Source organism: Micromys minutus (genome assembly GCF_963924665.1).
Source record: "Micromys minutus genome assembly, chromosome: 4".
NCBI classification, from domain to species: Eukaryota; Metazoa; Chordata; class Mammalia; order Rodentia; family Muridae; genus Micromys; species Micromys minutus.
The window spans coordinates 20,837,330-20,856,669 of record NC_137973.1 but is presented as its reverse complement, the minus strand read 5'-3'; the positions used below and the strand labels follow the sequence as shown (position 1 = coordinate 20,856,669).

Here is a 19,340-nt window from a genome sequence, read left to right as displayed (position 1 = left end):
TTCTCAGACACTATCTGCTCACTAAGTACTCACGCAAAGGCTTGAGCGTTTTAGGAGCCCTGCTGGCTGCTCTCTGATCCTTGCTTTCATGTGCTGGATAGAGTGTTTAAGTTTTATAATAAAGTAATGAGGAATATGGGTAGTCATTGCTAAGATCTGTTTGTGTCCCTCTGAAATCTATCATAAGGTGAGATCCCCAGTGAGTTGGTATTAGGAGGCGGAGCCTTTGGGATGAGGTCCTGAGGGCAGAAATGAGATTACTGCTCTTATTAAAGTGGCCCAGGGAATTTTTGCCACCCCTTTATCATATTAGGAGACAGTGAGAAGGAACCATCTATGAAGCAGAGGCTTCACAGGACACCGAATCTCCTGGATCCTTGGCCATACATAGCCTTACAACTGTTAGAGCTGTGCGAAATAGATTTCAGTTGTGTATAGATTGTCCCGTCTAAGCTATCTTGTCACAGTGACCTACACAGGCTAAGAAAGGCATTGATCCCCTTTTCATCATCCTCTCTCTGTATCCTGGCTCCCAACAAATGTTCTACAAATCACGGCTTTATTTACCTCAGAGCTTAAGGAAGGAAGGACTTACCGAGTTCACAATGGCCACTCTTCTCACTCTAAGAACCTCCAGCGATAAGTTGCAGAGTCCAGAGTCCCGCTGCACACAACTGAACTGCTGAGGTTGGCCAACTGGAGCCTTCAAGCCTCTGCTGTCTGCAGGAGCGGCAGTGGGCTGGTGGCTGAGATGTGAGGTACTTGCTAAACACTGGAAGAAGTAACTTCAACCTGCTGGAGGGAGGGCTGGGCCTCCTAAGAAGGAAATAGCAGAGCTCCTTCGCAGGCCCTTGGTCAAAGCCGGCGTGACAGAAGACAAAGAGAAGGTAGAACAGGTTGTAAAGTTTATATACAAAGAATATGTTTATCCGAAATATTTACAGTGTTGGTTAAAGCAACATTTTTACAACTTTTCCAGGTCAACTACTAAATATATTACAGGTAAGCTACAATGATTTAGTTTGAGAAAAAAAAAAAAAAAAAAACGAAAAAAAAGGTAATAAAAAGATGTTTTAAACAAAGCTTAAAATACTCATCAATTTATAAACTGTATTCACTTTGCCCTTTATTTGAAGGCGTCATGCAATGAGGAATGGTTAATGTGTGCTTATAAATGAAAGTTCTGTGCTGGATGGGGTGCATACAACGGTCGGAGTTAATGAGGGTATAAAATGAGCAATGCCGTTTGCAGATGCCGAGCGTCGGCTGGAACCGAGGAAGACTTTGAGATAGCAGCCAGCTTTATCTCAAACACCACGCCGTCTGGGACCCGCAAGTTCAGACCACAGGGGAAAATGCAACAATTTGCCTGACGTGGCAACCTAAGTGTACAGTACAAACCAACAGACTGACCAAAGAGAAAAACTATCCCTCGGGTCACAGAACTGCAGCTATCCAAAACTAACCTTAAAATGAGCGGTTTTAAAACTTCATAAAAATCGTCATGATTTTTATTAGTTTGAATAATCTCTACAGGATCTGGACTTTTCGCTTTACATGAAAACAGCTATCCGTTCTGGGGGGGGGGGTCGTCCTAGGGCCTTAGAACTCAGGACATGTTAGGGAAACACACATGCAAGAGGCAGGGCGAGCGGTTCCATGCTGGAGCTTTCCCGGACTGTGCTTGGGAAACCGGAAATGAGGTTGCAAAGTGGAAGTGGTCCACGGGAGCCCGGGGCCTGGCTGGTGAGAAGCCGCCCCACTAGGAAGCTAGCATTGCAGCTTGCGGATGCTGCGGGAGATGCGCTTAAACTCTCTCTGGCCCTTCTGCCACCGTTTCACGGAGGTGACCACCAGCTCCCCACCCTGTTTCTGTCCCATGACCAGATAGGGAGCGTTGATGTCGTTCATCTCCTCACAGGTGCACTGCAGGCTGTCCTTGAGCCACAGCACTGATTTCTTCAGGTCCCTTTCGGACACACCGTTCAGCTTGTAGATGGTCTTGCTCTTCGTCTCCAGGATGATTTTGGTGTCTCTGTTGATGTAGGTTATCTCCTTCACTTTGATTTTCAGTGCTGTGAGGGGCAGGAATGACAACACAAAACACGGGTTAGGACAGGGGAGACCTGTGTAGGTTTGTAGGATTTGATGTCTAGTCTGCACTTGGCCTGTGTGGGGAAGAGGGGCTTCCTGTAACCGAACAGACCATAAGGGTTGTGGGCAGGGGCTTTGGACCTGGGGTCAGGAGGCAGCTTCATTTCTAAAGTCCCCAAACATTGGCAGGGCATTTTCCTTCCAGAACCTTCTTTCAGGACTCAGATAACTCATACCGACCCTTGTATTGGAAAATCGCTGGGCATGTGGTTCTTTCTACTCCCAGCAAACGACTCCCCTAGTGGAGGAGTCTTCAGCATGAGAAGTGTCTTAACTCTTCAGTGAAACATGAGCCTCCCTGGCTGCGAACGTTAAACTGGTTTTATTATGTCAGGGAGGCTGACTTGTGAGACAAAGGTACTACGGTCACTGTTTTCTGAAGAACAGATTACAGGGAAAGGAGAAATGGGTCTTGCAGCTGCTTTTGATTTGGTAAAGTAACAAGGAGGAAAAAAAATTCAAGTCTCTCCCTCTCTCCCCTTTTTTTAAGAGCACAACATGTTTAGCCATAAAAGTGTTTTTCTGAAGACTTCACCCTCAATGTGCTCTCATTTGCCTGGTCAAGGCCAAGGCATTTACAGATCATGTATGTGCTCTTTCCAAAACGTGTATGTAGAATCATCAGAATGCTAAGACCCGGGAGTAAGCTGTTTACTATAAAAGACACGTTTTATAGCCATGAACACTATGCGTCGGGAAGCACGTACACCGGGATTAAATGTCAGGACTCCACACATGCAGGAAAAGGATAGAGCTTTCAGGTTAGAAAGGGCCATCCCGTTAAAAGCTCCTTAGAGCATGAAGATGTAAGCCGAGGGAAGTGTCTGTAACTTGTACCAGGCCACCCAGGTAGCTTGTGTCCTATCTCAGTCCCCAAACCTCTTTCTGCACTACCACTGTGTTTCCTTGATACAGTGTCAAAATCCTGTTCTCCTGGAGCATTGAGTTGCTCAGCTTCAGTGTGTCCCAGGACCGTTGGTGCCACCGACAGCTGTAATGGATGACACGCATGTCTGACTTCCCAACTTTGATGGGGTTTAATGCATTGTTTAAATTAGTAATAGTGGAGAATTTTGTGTGCATATGTCTTTGAGGTTTTCTTTTCTTTAAAAAAAAAAAATTCAGATCGGGAACTCAACTGAGCTGGCTTTCCAGCCAAGATAGGGCTGAAAGGTGTTGTCCTGTGAAGCGTGGGTGCTGTGACTTGGTGAATGACACTTTTCCCTAGGGGCTGCTCATCTGAACCATGGCACTGACTCTTCAGAGTTTATGGAATATGCCTTGTGGAAATGTCACATGTTCCTGTGACTCCACGAAGGGATAAGAGGGTGAACCGAACTGGTTATGCACTAGCCAAATCTTTGACATAGATGGGGCAGTGCCAGGCTCCACCTGGCCACTGAAACATTCTTGGTCTTTAGATACCAGAAGCGTTATCAGTTTGATTTTGGAGGGTGTGTTAATTACTTCTCTTTATCTCTTAAAAAAAAATCTATCGTAGGGGAAGTGGTATGGATTCTTCCTGAGACAAACAAAACACAGGGAATCAAAGACCCAAGATAACATTCTTGCCCCGGAAGGTGTGGCTGAGGATACAGGGTGTGGTGGAAGGCAGAGGTGACAGTCACAGGCCCAGTGGCATGCTGTGTAACTTGTACTGTAGAGGTAAGGAGGGGCTGTGCGTTTCTCTGTCTTGAGTGTGTGGTTAGTGAGTTGGGGTGATGAATCCTGCCTGCCGTGGCAGGTTAAGGAAACTCCATAGCTCAACCCGTTAGACCTACTGTTCCCCAAAGCACAGAGTACAATGAAAGTACTCCTTCACTGTCCCAGTCTCAAAGAAGCAGGGCAGCTGAGAGCGAAGGTTCTGATGGCTGCACTGTACAGCGTACTCTGCTTCTTTGGCTCAGGACTACATATGGCCCTTTGAGAAAGTTTATCTTCTGTTAAGTAAGACACAGAGCAAGTGCACATGAATGTGTGTGTGTGTGTGTGTGTGGTGTGGTGTGTGTGTGCTTGCGCATGCATGAGTGTGTGGGTCTTAAACGTATTTGCATTTAGATTCCCATGAAAGTTAGGAAAGAAATACTATGTGTGGTACAAAGAGCTTAAACTGCTGGAGAAAATACTTTATAGAATTATACATTTTCCTAAATCATTTTCTAAACGATTATCTGCCATGTGGCAGCAAAGGACTGATTTGTTAGACTCTCGAGACTGAAGATTATCTACTGTGAACACGCCTGGCCCTGAGATAGCATGAGGTCTGTTGTTTGGAGACAGACGTATGGAACCTATGACCCCCATGTGAGGCTCCTCTTACTTGGCAGTAATTAGGTAGGACCTGGAGCTTTCAACCTGTCTTTCTTCTTCCTCAACAGCTTCAAGTGTTTCCTAGTGTCAGGGCTATAGTTCAGAAACCAGCCAAGGTTCATTTCAACTCAGGATGCACCCTGAAAAGATCTGAAGCCAGCACCATTTTCTTCAGTCTTAAAGGTTTGCTGAGTGTATAGAAATGTTAACGCAGATCTGTTAGACTCCATGTTGTTTGGTACCTCTGCTCGCCAGTAACTTCCAGTTTCTGTCTGAATATCTTTTATGGATACTGATGCTCTAATACAGCCACACTTGCCTATCCTGGGGGCAGGATTAAAGCAACGGTGCTGACTGTCTGGGTGCTATGATGTGGGATTTTGGCTTTGGCCCTTGTCTAGGTAATTTCTTCCCTTCCTCATCTAGGGGTGGGGCTTGATGACAGCAGGTAGATGCAGGTAATTTTCTTTGCAGATAAACTAATACTTCCTCTCTCCTCTCTCTCCCTCCACCCCCTCAACTATTTGTAAAACTGTGACCAATGTGTCGCTGTGGGGCTACAAATCAAGTGAAAATATTTTTGTTTGAGGCTGGTGCAAGTGTTTATTTTGGGCCACTTTAAAAGCTTGACTGTTTTGCTGAGGGTCATAAGTGCTTTCCAGTTCTTGGCACACATGCCAAGCAACTGAAAAAGATACGTGGAACAGGATTCTTCGTGTTGGCACCCCCCCCCAAAAAAAAACCCAAAAAAACCAAACCAAAACAAAAAACCGCCAGAGAGATCGGTAGTTAGCTATTGTGCGCTGGTGCCTTGGGAAATTCCCATTTGGCTATTGTTTAAGGAAACAGTGAGTGTCGTCCAGTATAACGAACTCAGTTCGAGGTAGTTACATATGCAGAGATTTAAGAAAGAGCCAGTTAGGTGACCTTAGGGAGCAGGAGAGGTGATCATGTCTCACCCAGTCCCATCTGGCGACTTCTTACCGATTTCTACTTTTAACTTTCCCTGGTGAAGAACAGTGACGTCCATTGGTGGTGGCAGCTACTTACCGAAGTCATTTTTACAGAGAGTTTCCATTATGTCATTGTCGTCCTCATTCTTAGTTTTGCAGGCTTCACACACCTTGGGAGCTGGCGATGGGAAAAGAGAGTCCGTGAGTTTGCTTGAAAGGGAACAGCAGGTGGCGTTTGTAAACAACTGAAAAGGACCCAGCCAGGCCAGTTCAGCCATTGTCCTGTGTGACCCTTGCTTCAGCTTCCTCCATAGAAATTAGATCCCTGGCTCCTGAGCTGTGCTTCCCACTTCTGGTTGGGTGAAATCAGAGAGGCCACAAGTCTGGCTTTATTAGCACTAACCCTCAAATAAAAAGGGAGCTGTGGGCAGTGGGTAGGTGTGTGTGGCAAGAGGACCTGGAAAGGTTGCTGCTTTTCAATTCCTCCTCCTGCTCCTCCTCCTCAGATGAATCCAGGCATTTCTGAATCTCTAATCAGAAAGTGCTAGGGGTTTAAACCCCACAGGGACATGAGAAAATGGATAACCACAAAATAAAATGGAAAGATGGTTCTTATCCACAGGATGTGGAGAAAGCCCCTTCTGCTCAGCGGGGCTCTAAGTCTAGAGGATCTTTTTGCAGATTTTTTTTTTTTCTCATCTGGGCTGGGAAGGATGGCCAGGGTCCTGCTGTGAGTAACCTATGGGGCATGTTTGCATCTTGGAGGCACAACTCAGTAATTCCCACGGTCAGCTCTAACTGGCTCTCCTTCACCTTGAGCACCCTGCGGTTCAGTTAAGGTTTATTTCACGTTTCCCCTCCAGATCCTTGGTGCAGGTGCTAGTTGCCTGTCCTTGCCTGTGCAAACAAAAAACCTGGGGACAAGGCCATGTGGATGAGGAAAAACTTTCCGTGGGGTTTTTCTGAGAAGACCCCGGGGTGCTGTGCTCCTGTACCGATCTCAGTCTGTCTAAGGCTGTCGTGAAAGAACATACTTGCATGAAGGAAACACTTTCTCTGATTTATAAATATGCCCAACGATATCTTTAAAATTCACGTGCAATCTCGAAGGTTTGCACTAGTAGGAAATTGAATTTTCACAGGGGGGAAAAAAAACCCAAAAACCAAAAACAAACCCTTATGACCCATGAAAGAAAAGTTATCTGATTTTTGGAAGAGCCAACTTCACAGGCATACAGGCTTATTTGGAAGGAGGAACGTGAACATTGGAGGATTACCGAGTGTATATTTGTGTTGCTAGTAGTAAGAAAAACAAAGGCAACCCCCACAAAACAACCCCAGCCTTACCCAACCAGAAAGAAACACTTCCAGCCAGGGGGCTCAGAATGTATATGAAATGCTACCAACCTGTATTGGTTATTCTATTGTATATGTTGGGCAAATGTTTGAAAAATGCCAAACATTTGCAATAAATTAGAAACCTAACCAATAAGATGATTGCAGACTCATGGTGCCTGCCAGGAAAGATTGCTAAACAACTTTGTATTTCTTTAACTAATGATGTCTGCAGGAAAACAATTAGAGACTGAAAGGGAGATGCTGCCGCAGCCTGAGAGGGATTAGGAAGTCCCCTTTCTATCTCAGGGGGCCTAAAGCAGCTCAGACACATAGTATACTTTTTCCTTTCAGGAAAAATATCAAGAGCCCATGAGGTTTTCATTGCTTTGATGTTTTTTTTTTTTTTTTTTTTTTTTTTTTTTTTTTTTTTTTTTTTTTTTTTTTGCCTATGAATGTCCCTCGGTTTTCTAAAAACTTGAGGGATCTCTTCTGCATGATTTTTCCCCCCAGCTAATTAAAACCACTCCTAAGATAAAAGCCAACAGTGACAGAAAAAAAAAACGATTCCTGGAGATTCCCTTTTTTCTCTCTCCCTCAAACACCTGGGGAGTTAAAACCGAGATTCAGGGTTCCACTCGCTCCCCGGCAGTCTTCTTATCTCCAAACCTACATTGCAAAGGACAAAAAAATTATCTCAAAAGGCGATCAATGTGTATCGTTTGTTTTTATCCAGAGGGACAGAGAGGCTGGCTTGGGTGCTCATCTTAGGTTAGGACCCGAATGTTTTCAGAAACGGAGACACAGAGCAAGAATCAAAAAAAAAAAAAAAAAAAAAAAAGGCTAGCCACTTTTGTTTGGCTTTCCTAACTACCAACGAAGAGCTGTTAGAACCAAGGAGGTATCTTGTTGCTTGGGTGAGTATCTCGAATTTGACTAGGGTAGGGAGAGCAGCCATATCCAAGGTTAGATATGGGCAAACTAGGATGTGGAGTGGTGGATACGGGTGTCCCCTCCCTCCTCGCCCCCGCTCCCCAGATCCTAGCACTTCAGGCTATTTGGGAGTGGGTAGATCCAAGAGGGAAGGCTTACCTTCTTCTGTGGCCGGCAGGAGGTGGTCGCTACTAGCGAGGGGGATGCAGAGGTCGTTGTCCTGCGGGAAACGGTCGCACTCCAGCATGTCTGGCCAAGGGAAGCCGAAGGCGGACATGACCGGGGCGCAGCGGTCCTTCACCTGCACGCAGAGCGAGTGACAGGGCTGGATGGTCTCATCTAGGTCGTCGAGACAGACAGGGGCGAAGAGCGAGCACAGGAACTTCTTGGTGTCCGGGTGGCATTGCTTCATGACCAGCGGGATCCAGGCGCCCGCTTGCTCCAGCACCTCCTTCATGGTCTCGTGGCCCAGCAGGTTGGGCAGCCGCATGTTCTGGTACTCGATGCCGTGGCACAGCTGCAGGTTGGCCGGGATGGGCTTGCAGTTGCTGCGCTTGTAGGAGAAGTCGGGCTGGCCGAAGAGGAAGAGCCCACGCGCCGAGCCCAGGCAGCAGTGCGAGGCGAGGACTAGCAGCAGCAGCGAGGCAGGGCCCCGCGGCATCGTGGACTGGCGACCCCCGGGGGGCGGAGGGAGCCGAGCCGGGAAAGCAAGGGGCGGCCGGTGCCCGAGCTCGTCCCGGACTCGCTCGCTCTGCTCGTGGGCTCTGGACAGCCGGCGGCGCGAGCGCGCGAAGCCGGGTGCCGGGAGGTTGGCGCGGGCAAGGCACTGTAAGCCCGCGCACAGCTCCGGGGGGCTCCGACCCGGGGGAGCAGAGTGAGCTGAGGCTGGGGCCCAGCCAGAGTTTTCTTGGCCTTTTTTATGCAAATCTGGAGGTGGAGGGGAGGGGGAGCAAAGGAGGAGCCAACCCGGAGTAATCTGAGGAGGCCGGCCACTACTTTCTGGGGCTGGCTGCGTTGAGAATGCCCCTCACGCGCGCTGGCAGGAAATTCGGGCTGTGCCCCCACCCCGAGGCAGCAGCTCCTGCGCGCGCGCTCTGGTGATTGCCTTGCAAGCAGACTAGCGCGGCCACCGCGACCCAGTGCGAGCGAGCGGAGAGCGAAAGTTGAGGACACGCGTGGAGCTGGACTAGGCTGCCTTGCAGTTGGATCTGGGCTGGAATGCGTTTCGCGCCCCGCGTGGCCTGCGCCCGACGTGCAGCAAGCAGCCTTTAAGTCTCAGCACTGCGTCCCCGGGCAACCATAAGCCAGGAGTGCTAGGTTCTTTGTAGCCCGAGCTTTTTCCTCCCAGCTTTCCAGCCTAACTTGAGCAGATTGGCTCGGGCAATGTGTTTTACTGCCTTTCAACGCATTCTGACTTCTAAAACGGAATGGCAATGATGCATTAGTTGCTGTTTTGCTTTGGTGTCTATAGGATTTTATCACTGTGGAGGGCTTGTCAGACGAGACACGAATTTGCCCGCCATTTCTCCTCTTTGGAGAACAGACTTTGACCTCTGAAGAGATGCCCGTTCTTGAAGGCAGCAAGGGCTTTAATACATAGGGGTTCAGGATTACCCCAGTATAGACCAACAAAGCAATAAGTGGGGCTTATGAGTACCAGGGTCAGAGGGCGGACAGGAACCGTCAGATACCTCTGTGTAGAGGTTCACAAGAGTTAATCATGTCCTCAGCATTGTCGGCTCATTCATCCCATAATAACCAGGGACACCATCCTGGTCACTGGATGTAAGTAGTGAACCAACGGGCCATCCTGTTTTGTAGGAGTGGGGACCCTAGTGCTGAAGGACTGTATAGGGTAGGCGGACGGAGGCGAACTGTAGCCAGGCCAGGGAGCCAGGGTAAAGGAATAGAGACAGTGTGAGCATGCGCAGGGGGTAAAAGAAGGGGGTGTCTCTTTTCCCCCAAACTATTCCTTGTCTTATAAGAGTTAGCCTCCCTTTCAGTGGAACCTTGAAGGTCCTGGGTAGTGACTCCCTTCCCCAAGTCCCCCAAACAGTTTTTTTTTCTAATGTAAGGTGGACATATTGTTCCTGGCCTCTTAGATCTAACAGCAGGCTTGCATGTCTGCTGCCGGATTTACATTTTCCATCCCTCAGGACGGTGCACTCGGGTTTAGGGTTCAGCTACATTTTGTGGTCCCACAGTTTATGAGAGTTTAAGGAGTGAGACCAGGACGAAAAAAATGGTATTTTCTACCCACTTCTGGCCACAGACAAAGCAGGTAAACATCCGAAGGGAGCACAGAATTGGAGTCTTTAGAAGTCCAGCTCTGTTTTCCCTGTTCTGCTGAAGAGAGGCCTGAGCGGAGCCTTCTATCTAATTGACTCTAGAACTTCCCGTGTCTAGCTGAAGCTTAGAAGTCCTTCTCCCTAGATAAAAACTAATTTGAAGATAAACCACACAAACACAAGCAGGTTAAATCAAACAGCCACGCAGTCTGAACGCTGAAATGCTAGGACTTGGACCTTGGGGTAGGATTTGGGTTCTCTGGTATTCACTACTCTTGGCTCCAATGTGCTTCCATGGGATCACCTCCCGCCTGCAGACTCCACGGGTGGGAGATAAAGAAGCCCACAGCCAATTTTGTCTAGTTCGAGTCACTCGCTTTTGTGTTTCAGAGAGTAGCAGGCGGTCCATGCGCCTGGCGCACTCCCGCCGACCTAGGCATTGTTTGGGGAGCCCGCGTCCGCCTTGCTCGCCACCAGGGGGCGCACGAAGTCTTAAGGGAGTCTCCGGCAACACCAGGCTCAAGGTCTGGCTCCTGCCCGCCCACTTGCCTACTTGCCTGGCTGGGGGAAACCTAGGGAGTCTGTCGTTGCAGAGCCTTCCAACTCCAGTACCACTCGGCCTGGACTCAAGCTCGAGCTACATCTTCCTCTCCATCTCGAGTCGTGCACCCTCCTTTCGTCCATCGTCAGCCAAGCGCATGCTTGTGTGACAGGCGTGCCCGCGCGGCAAGCCAGCTGCTGGGGAGCAGAGTAGTCGTCTCCCTCAGAGGGCGAACCACTGTCTCTGTGTGAAGCAAAGCCCAGGGACACTCTGTGATCATCCCTACCGGGTTCTGTAGCCCTGAGGACAGAGAACTCCGGGAGAAGCATGCACTGGAGTGCCTGGGTTAGCTTAGGCTTTTCTGAGCTTCCTGTAGGCTCCGGAGTTCACAAGTATCCTCTTCTCCTCGTTAGTTATTCTAAGTATCAGGCATTTGGCGTGAGAGTCTCTGCCGAGCATCTTCTCCATCCCCTGTGAAGGGGAAGCTCCTAGTAAGTAAACAGTGTGATTCACATAGCTAGGCCCCGGCATTCTGTGTAGAAGACGCTGCTTACCCATGCCGGGTCCCTAGCGATAGATAGGTCCCCTCCCACCACCCCTACCTCCAACCCAGTGCACAGCAACCTCCGACTCAAATGCTGTAGGCCTGAAGAAGAGCCTCCACAACTCCTGCCTTTGGTCCTGCCTTTCAGTTAGGTGCTTTCTGTATTAAAGGTGTTGAAGAACCCCGAGGGACCAAGAAAGCTTTCCTCCTCTCTTGGCAATGGTGTCCCGAAAGCACACAGACACCCAGAAAAGGACTAAACACATGAAAGCCTAGAAGCACGAGGCATATGTGTCTTGGTTTTCCAGGATGTATGCAGTGCCACCTGCTCAGGGGGCAAATTTGAAATGGAAATTAGTTTCTCACGCCCTCCCCCTCCCCCCCGCAGCGTTCGCATCACTGGCCTGTACTTTCTTTAGGCGGGGGTGGGGGGTGGGAATGTGGGTGCTAAGCGTCCATTTCCCTTGTTAATATGCACAGCTGGGGCTGAAGAGAAGGGGCGTGTTGGCTCTATGGCTGCTTTGGAGACAAGATTAGTAGTCTGAGCAGCACATAGTAGGGCAACCCCCCCTGAGGAAGAGGACGCAGTAACCACCTGACCAATGCCATCTTGTCCTTAAAAATCCTCACTGCCACTCAGCAAGTGGCAGTGATCATTGTCCTTAACTCTCCCCACCCCCACACAGATCAGAGGACAACATTAGGGAATTGGTTCTCTCTTGGCGCCCTGTGGATCCCCAAGAGAAAGCTCAGATGGTCAGACCTGGTGGCAAGCAAACTTACCTGCTGAACCATTTCACTCGTTCCTTGATTGTTACACTTTTAAATTTCATTATCATAAGGAAACTGAGGCATGTAAGTAACTGAACCTTGTCGCACAGTAAGTGACGTAGCTGCCTGCTCTCGGGTCCAGTCCTTCTGGTTGTCTCCAGAAGTGCTCTTGCTTGCCTTTTGTCTACAGACTTCCACGGGCAAGGGTTGTGTTTTCCAGTGTATTAAGTCTTCCAGGCCTGGTAAGGCTGCCGGGTGCCAGGGCAACTTCTTTCTTCAGGACTCGCTGCAGCCGTCTGGGGGCGCCATTCCCCAAACCAGAGGTTGTCTCTAGTACAAGGAGAGTGGCTTTCTCACCAGTGGAAACTTTGAGATGCTTTCTCTTTTTCATTCTTACCGGTTGCGCAAGAGATGGCCTTTGGTGCTCAGAGGAGCAACGGCTTCATTTCTTAGACTGCTGCTTTTCCTTCTGTTACTAGCGGGTCCCCACCCCAGGGGAAGCTACTTTCCTGCGCAGGGGCAGGGAGGGCAGGGGTCTGGAGGCGCTTCTCCCCGGGGAATTTCTAGAACTAGAAAATTTCTAGAATTTCTAGAGCACAAGGCCCGTGACAGGGGGTGCTTTGTATTTTCATGTTAACATTTGGCAAGAGTGAGAAGACTACAATGAACAACGGAACAGAGGTTTTGCTCCTTATTTAAGATGTCAAGGGCCTCAGCTCCAACCCGGGAAAACCAGCCAAGGGACCAGACCAGGAACCCAAGGGACCAAGCCATGAAAGCTTGCTGCCTGTCTGAGGCCTACTAAGGTAGGGATTAGATTCAGCATCCAGTTTTTGTCATGGGGGACTTGGGCAGCAGTCAGGGGTGTGATCTCCTGGGGACAAAGCCAGCTGAGCTATCCTGTGTTTGACTTGATAGCTACCTCACTACCAGAAGGAGCCTGTCTAGGAAGAACGAATAATTGGCAGCATCTCAGAGAGTCATGTGTTTGGCAGATTCCAGCCACCTGTGGATGCCGGGCCCTCTCTCTGTCCCAACTACAGCGAACTTGCTCATTGGCAAAGGCCAGGAAGTCAATGAATGGATACTTTGGATGTTCTGTAATAAATGGGTAATGGGGTAGAGACCGCTCAGTGGTTAAGAGCACTTGCTGCTCTTGCTGAGGAGCCAGATGCAGTTGCCAGCTTCCACACGGAGAGTGGTTTACGCGCCCCTGTAAACTGCAGCTATCCTGGGCCCACTGTCTCCTGCCCCCACGCACACTCATGTGGTGCATATACATGCATTCAAGCAAAAACAACCACACATAACATGTCTAAACGACCGAAGGAAGCTGGAGACTACGAAGCTCACCTAGAGTTCCAGCACTTGGGAGACTGAGACAGGAGGATTGTCATGAGTTTCAGGCAAGCTTTGGCTGTATAGATAGATTCTAGGTTTGTGGGGACTTCGTAGACAAACCCCAATTCAAAAACAAAACAAAACAAAATACCAAAAAAAAAAAAAAACCCTCTAAAAAAACCAACAAAACAAACGAACAAACAAACCCGATTAGCCATACAGTACAGTTGCTCTTTCGTGATTAAAAACAGCAACACCCATGAGCATAATTTGTAGTGGCCAAGGTGCTCTTCCCTGGTCATGGGAAAGTTTGTCAGCAGCGAACTGGACGAGAAAATTGTTTTAGAGAAGGTGCTTGTGTGTGTGTGTGTGTGTGTGTGTGTATGTGTGTGTGTGTGTGTGTGTGTGTATGTGTGTGTGTGTGTATGTGTGTGTGTGTGTGTGTGTATGTGTGTGTGTGTGTGTGTGTGTGTGTGTGTGTGTGTCTGGGGGGCTGCGGGGGTGGGAGGGGCACACCAGGAAAGCTGTTTGCCGCTGGTTATCTTGGAGGGTCCGGTTTCTATTCCATCTCTGCTTTCATGGAGAGAATTGGCTCTAGGATCTTGGAAGAAAGACCAGAGAATGCCTCGGCCTCCCTTGGGCTGCTTCTGTTTAAAAACAAACAACCAAAATAAATAAACAAACAGGGAGTGCAGGCAGCAGCCACTAGCCCCAGCAGGGAGGGGCCCTGAGGTCACACCTGCTCCTAGGACAGGAGAGTCCACCCTTGCTTTCCCATCCTTCACACAGCAAAGCAGAAAAACCTTCAGGCACAACCTTGGTCCCAACTCCTCAAAGCTCCTTTATCTGGAGTCTGAAAAATTTAAACGGAACCAGGGACAGCCATATAGACCTAGCCTGCTTTGCACCCTTAATTAAAGACTTACTGACACCCCCCCTTCCTCCGTCCCACTGTCTACCCAGCTTGCCCTTATTGGGATGCCAGGAGTTTACTGCTCACTGATGGGTTGCAACTGCTGGTGAGATTCTTTAAGTATCACCTAATAATTCACACTAAAAAAATACCAACTGGAAATAACAAAAGCCCAAGGCTATTATTCACAGAGGCTGTCCACCAGTCCAGAGCCTGGGGAGAAAGGCTGGCTTAGTTGTCTGATGTGAATAGCAGGGGCCACTGGTTAAACAGATGCTCTCACAGGTGGGAGCTGTGGCTATCAGATATAACAGCAGAGAGGTATCAGATAAGAGCACCAGATGGGCAGGTGGGACTTGAACTCCTGCATGAGTGTGTGCTCCTCCCAGAGATGGACATCAGGATGGGGAGCTGTTGCTCTCACCAAATAACTTTTCAGAGAGGCTTCTCCATATTTTGTAATATGCCTCTTTGGATCTTTATAATTGGTAGATTTTTTTTTCACAGCCCAAATAAAGACATTTGTCAGATTCATTAAATTGACTCATCAATTTATGACAGGCTCAGCTTCAGTAAGCTGCAGGATTTGGGCTGATCTAGGGCTAAACATGCAATGTATCATTTCAGACTATGGTGTCCAGCCCAGGCAGAATTAGCACCCTGGCTGAGTTCACTGGCACTAAATATTTATAAAGTTTTCATTAGTAAGCTGAATGTTCCTTAGTAGTTTGTAAATCTCCAGTTGTACAGGGAGGAGTCAAATATTTCACAGAAACATTCTCAAATGTTAAATTGGGTTTCTGGTCCTTGGCCAGTCTGTGAAGTGTCTAGCGACCATCTTGGCTGTGCTGTGCAAAGTTTTCTGTTTCCCCCTGGTTTCTGTGAAGTTTTAATTAGCCAAAGCAGTTCTCAGCAACTTCTACCCTAGAAGAAACCAAGATGAAGAGTGCTTTGAGGGCAGTAGTGTATTATCCGCAGGGGCTCAGGAACCCGCTGTCATATTTCTGGATTGCAGCCGGAGATGAACAGGATGGCCTGTGGTTTCCTTTTGATAGATTCTTCTCTGTGAGCAAATGCCGAGAACATGCTGGAGTCCTTTCCGAGTGGTAGTAAGTTAAAATCTTTGGTTTCTGCAGGTTCTTGGTCCTATTTAGGGGAGATGGTGCTGGAGAGACCATAGAGAGGAAAAGAAGAAAGAAAGGATAATTTTGTTTGTACCCAGCTTCAAAATCAGGTCATGTTGATATACTGTTTTTATTTTGAAAATTTTAGAAAATGGTGTAACTCTGTAGCATACTCATTTGCATCATGGTTGAGGGAATCTATGGTATCCACATGGCAGAGAGTGTCATAGCATGTCACCATGTCACTACAGGAGGACAGTTTACCCTGATCCCATCTTCACTGAAGATGCAGCCTAGTGCCTTGTGAAGGAAACTGACCAGGTTCCTTTGGGTTTAATTCTGCCTATCCAATCAAAAGGCTTCCATCATGCTCTGTAGTGTTAATTTTGAAAAGTTTCCAACTTCAAGAGGCTTGTTTTTGTGTTTTGTTTTTTTGCTTTTGGCCTAGTATTGACAGATAAAAGTACAACTTTGTCCCCTCTGCATTTGGCTTGCAGATGATACAGCTTTCTGAAGATAAAGAATTTTTTAATTACAGACAGATAAGAGAATATCTTCATGGGGAGGAATGTGTGTTACCCAGGAAAACAGTGACAAAGTGAAGACTGGTCAACTGCTGGTCCCATTTGAGTGGTGATAAGTTAAGTTTTATGGAAAGTCATAGAAACCTCTGCAAACTGTCTTCAGAGGCTCGTTCCCTGTCTTCATGTTAGACCAGCTAAACCTGCCAAAGGGAGATGGTTCTTTGCCTGCTTTATAAACAGCTTGCAGACAGGAATGTGTCTGCTTTAAAAGCCCTAAGTTGTTTTGAGTTTCTCCATGAAGAACTGATAAATGCTTGTGGTCATCATGTGATCTGGTCATCACACATTGTATATATGCCCGAAAATTTCACACCTCTCCACACACATGTGCAGTTCCATGTCAATGGACAGTAAAAGTGTATGTGCACACCCTAAATCATAATAAATATACAAGGAATTAACACAGTCCATAAGATAGATAATGTACGCTGAACAATTTTGCATTTCCCTAACCAATAGGTAGCTACTGTAAAAAGGAACAGATGGAACACGTGCAGACTCAAGCCAAATTGTTCACTCAGGGATTGCTTCTCTTAAAAATAAATGATGTGGGATTTTTTTTCTTTAGTTTTAGTACACATATGAAGTTTAAACATGCAGCCAAAACACAATTACATAGGAGTTTGTAGAAATCTCTTTAATTTCACTACCCCATCTACAAAAGAATGTGAAAAAGGAAGCAAGAACTGCTAGGCAAGCGTGCCAACCAGTGCATGGATTCTCAGCATTTGTGTAGAATGCTGCACATGATGGTACCACGTGTAACCCCAGTATGATGAGAGGGGAGAGGAGACTCTTTGGGCCTCACTGGTTATCCAGTCCAGTTGAATAAGTAAACTCCAGGTCCAGTGAGAAATACTGTCTCAAAAAAATAACAAGGAGTGATTGATAAAAGAAATCATATATCAATCTTTGTTTTCCATATATGAATGTGCAAGCACATGCAAAACACATGCAAAGCACACACACACACATACACAAATAGGAAAGTGGTACATTACAATTTGTAAGGACTTTTCACATGTCATTGTAGGAGGTGATTCTGGTGTTTTGATCAATAATCTGCATGAGAACACTGAAGGTTCTGTTCTCTAGTTGGTTCTTGATTCATCAATAAGGGTGCTAGAATCTAAAGAGCTGGGCAGAATAGGCAGGACTTCTGGTTTCCCTGCAGGCAGGCTGACAGACTAGGGCAGGAGAAATAATTTGTTGTGCTTTGGAGGGAGAAAGAGCCATCAGCCATGTGAGATCTTGGGCAGAGTGGCCCTTGATCCTCCCCAACTGGGCCTGGCATAGCATGTGGGATATTAGAAACATAATTAAGCTAAGGGCAGATTTAGGGTTTTGAGTGAAAACAAGGGAATGACAGCTGAGGAAAAAGAGCCCAGCCACTGAGATAAAGCATATCAAAAATAAATTAATGTGTGCATGTGTGTTTCATCTACAGAGCTGAGAGAAACTGGGCAGGGCTGGTAGCGATATCTGCCTGGAGCTGAAATCAGGGTAGCGAAAACTACACACTACATGTGATAAGGATGGAGACATATGTCCTAATGAATTACCATTATGTGTCTACTCTAGCTACACAGTCTTCAACAGTGTGCTGCTCTCAAGATGTCTCCAAGAGTGCTTCTATTCGGTAACTTAGATTTGTGCGTGATGGGATGCCCCTGAGTGAGTACCTCATTGTCTCTATTTCTCCCGATGTAGAAACTTGATCATACTGTCTTCTGGCATTTGGACAGATTTGCCCAACTCAAAAAGCATTTTTCTTGTTTTCCTCAATATGACATTCCCCATACTGACATGGTCAAAAAGAGGAATTTTTGATTTTTAAATTAAAATTTAAAAAGCCAATAGAGCTTTTCTCTGAACCTCAAAAATGGTGTGGTTAAAATTTGAGAAGGCTTAGTCCTTATTTTTCTGAATCACTCTTCCCATTCATGTATTTCAAGTATCCCTTTGTGCAGACAGGAATGTGCTCTGGGAAGCAGGGCTCTCTAGTGCCTGGAGAATGTCCTTGGAAAGCCTAATTTGCTTAGCAGGAGAGTAATGATACTGAGTTTATGCAGTTGCAAGTATCCCTTTGGAAGAGGACAGTGTCAGAATGTAATGGAAGTGTCACTCTTTTGCTCATAGGATGTGCCTATAAGCCCTTTGATAAGCATCTTCATGTTGAGCCTCCTTTCAGAATGAATTTAGCTAATTATGTTTTTGTTTTGTTTTGTTATTTACAAGATATAATGGGCTGTTCTGTATGTTGAAGGGTGGTGCTGTTAATCACTGGGTTGCCTGCATTGTTTTCTTTTACAGAATTAGAGATATGTTGTGAATTAGCACATAGGTTTGTGAAGACAACTCATATTAGTTTCTTTTCTACTGCTGTGACAAAACACCATGACCAAGGCAATGTATTAAAAAAAACCCCTCTTAATTGGGCTTATAGTTTCAGAGAGGTAGAGTCTATGATTGCAGAGTAAAGACATGGGGGCAGTAACAACTGAGAACGTATATGCTTATGAGGCAGAGAGAGAGAGACAGACAGACAGAGAGAGAGAGAGAGAGAGAGAGAGAGAGAGAGATAGAGAGAGAGAGAGAGAGAGAGAGAGAGAAATACTGGAGTGTTGTTTCTTTTTTGAGACAGGGTCTCACTATATAGCTCTGGTTGTCCTGGAATTCTCTATGTGGTATAGACGGCTAGCCTAGAACTCACAAGAGATCTGCCTGCTTCTGCCTCTCAAGTGTTGGAATTAGAGGTGTGCTACACTATTCCTTGTTAAGAGGAGCAATGGGAATAGTTATCAAGTTTTTGAAACCTCAAAGTTTATCCCCAGTGACACACCTCCTCCAAGGCCACACCTTCTAACCCTTCCCAAACAGTTTCACTCACAGGAGACCAAGTATTCAAACTTACAAGCCCATGAGAGCTGCTCTCATTCTAACTACCACAGAATTTTTCTTAAGTCCCCTTGGGACTACATGTTAGCAACCATTGTTTACAATGCTACTATCAAAATTATGCTCAGGGCATCAATAGGGTGAGATGGTTATTGAAGTCTTTACACATGGCTCTAGATCTCAATGTGATTCAGTCATAGATTACATACATTGTAGTCATGTTAGGCAAGGCTATGCTGCTGTAACAATTTCCACCAAACAGCAGAAGTTTGTTTCTCATTTGCAAGTGCAAAGCTTGCTGTGGGTGGCTGTTTTCCAGGCTCAGAATTCTCATCTGCTTTATGTTAGGGTGCTGCTATAATAAGATCTGTACACACAATTGTTGCACATGCAGAGAGGGCCCAAGCACCCATCACTAGATGACAAATACTTCCATTTTGAAGCAGTATATGTCAATTTCACTCACATCTATTGGACAAATTAGTAAGAAAGCCCCTAGCACAGAGGGTTACAATTCGAATCCTACCTTGTGGCTGTCGGTGGAAAGAAACTGTATGTAGGAGGCAGCAGTAAGGATCACTGCACATGTGCATACATTTCACAACAGTTTAAGTTTTGAATAGCACTTAAGACACTATTGTTGGGGCTGAA

At 46.8% G+C, this 19,340-nt stretch overlaps 1 protein-coding gene across 1 annotated transcript; it reads right to left on the bottom strand.

Annotated features, from left to right (window-relative positions):
* Window positions 1-892: 892 nt before the first annotated feature.
* On the bottom strand, window positions 893-8,559 carry SFRP2 (secreted frizzled related protein 2). The gene is made up of 3 exons (XM_080915662.1): window positions 7,845-8,559; window positions 5,515-5,595; window positions 893-2,075 (listed from the first exon to the last, which is right to left on the bottom strand). Exons 1-3 carry the CDS (start codon window positions 8,344-8,346, stop codon window positions 1,771-1,773), a joined length of 888 nt encoding a protein of 295 aa, XP_080771788.1. The 5' UTR covers window positions 8,347-8,559; the 3' UTR covers window positions 893-1,770.
* Between the last annotated feature and the right edge of the window lie 10,781 nt (window positions 8,560-19,340).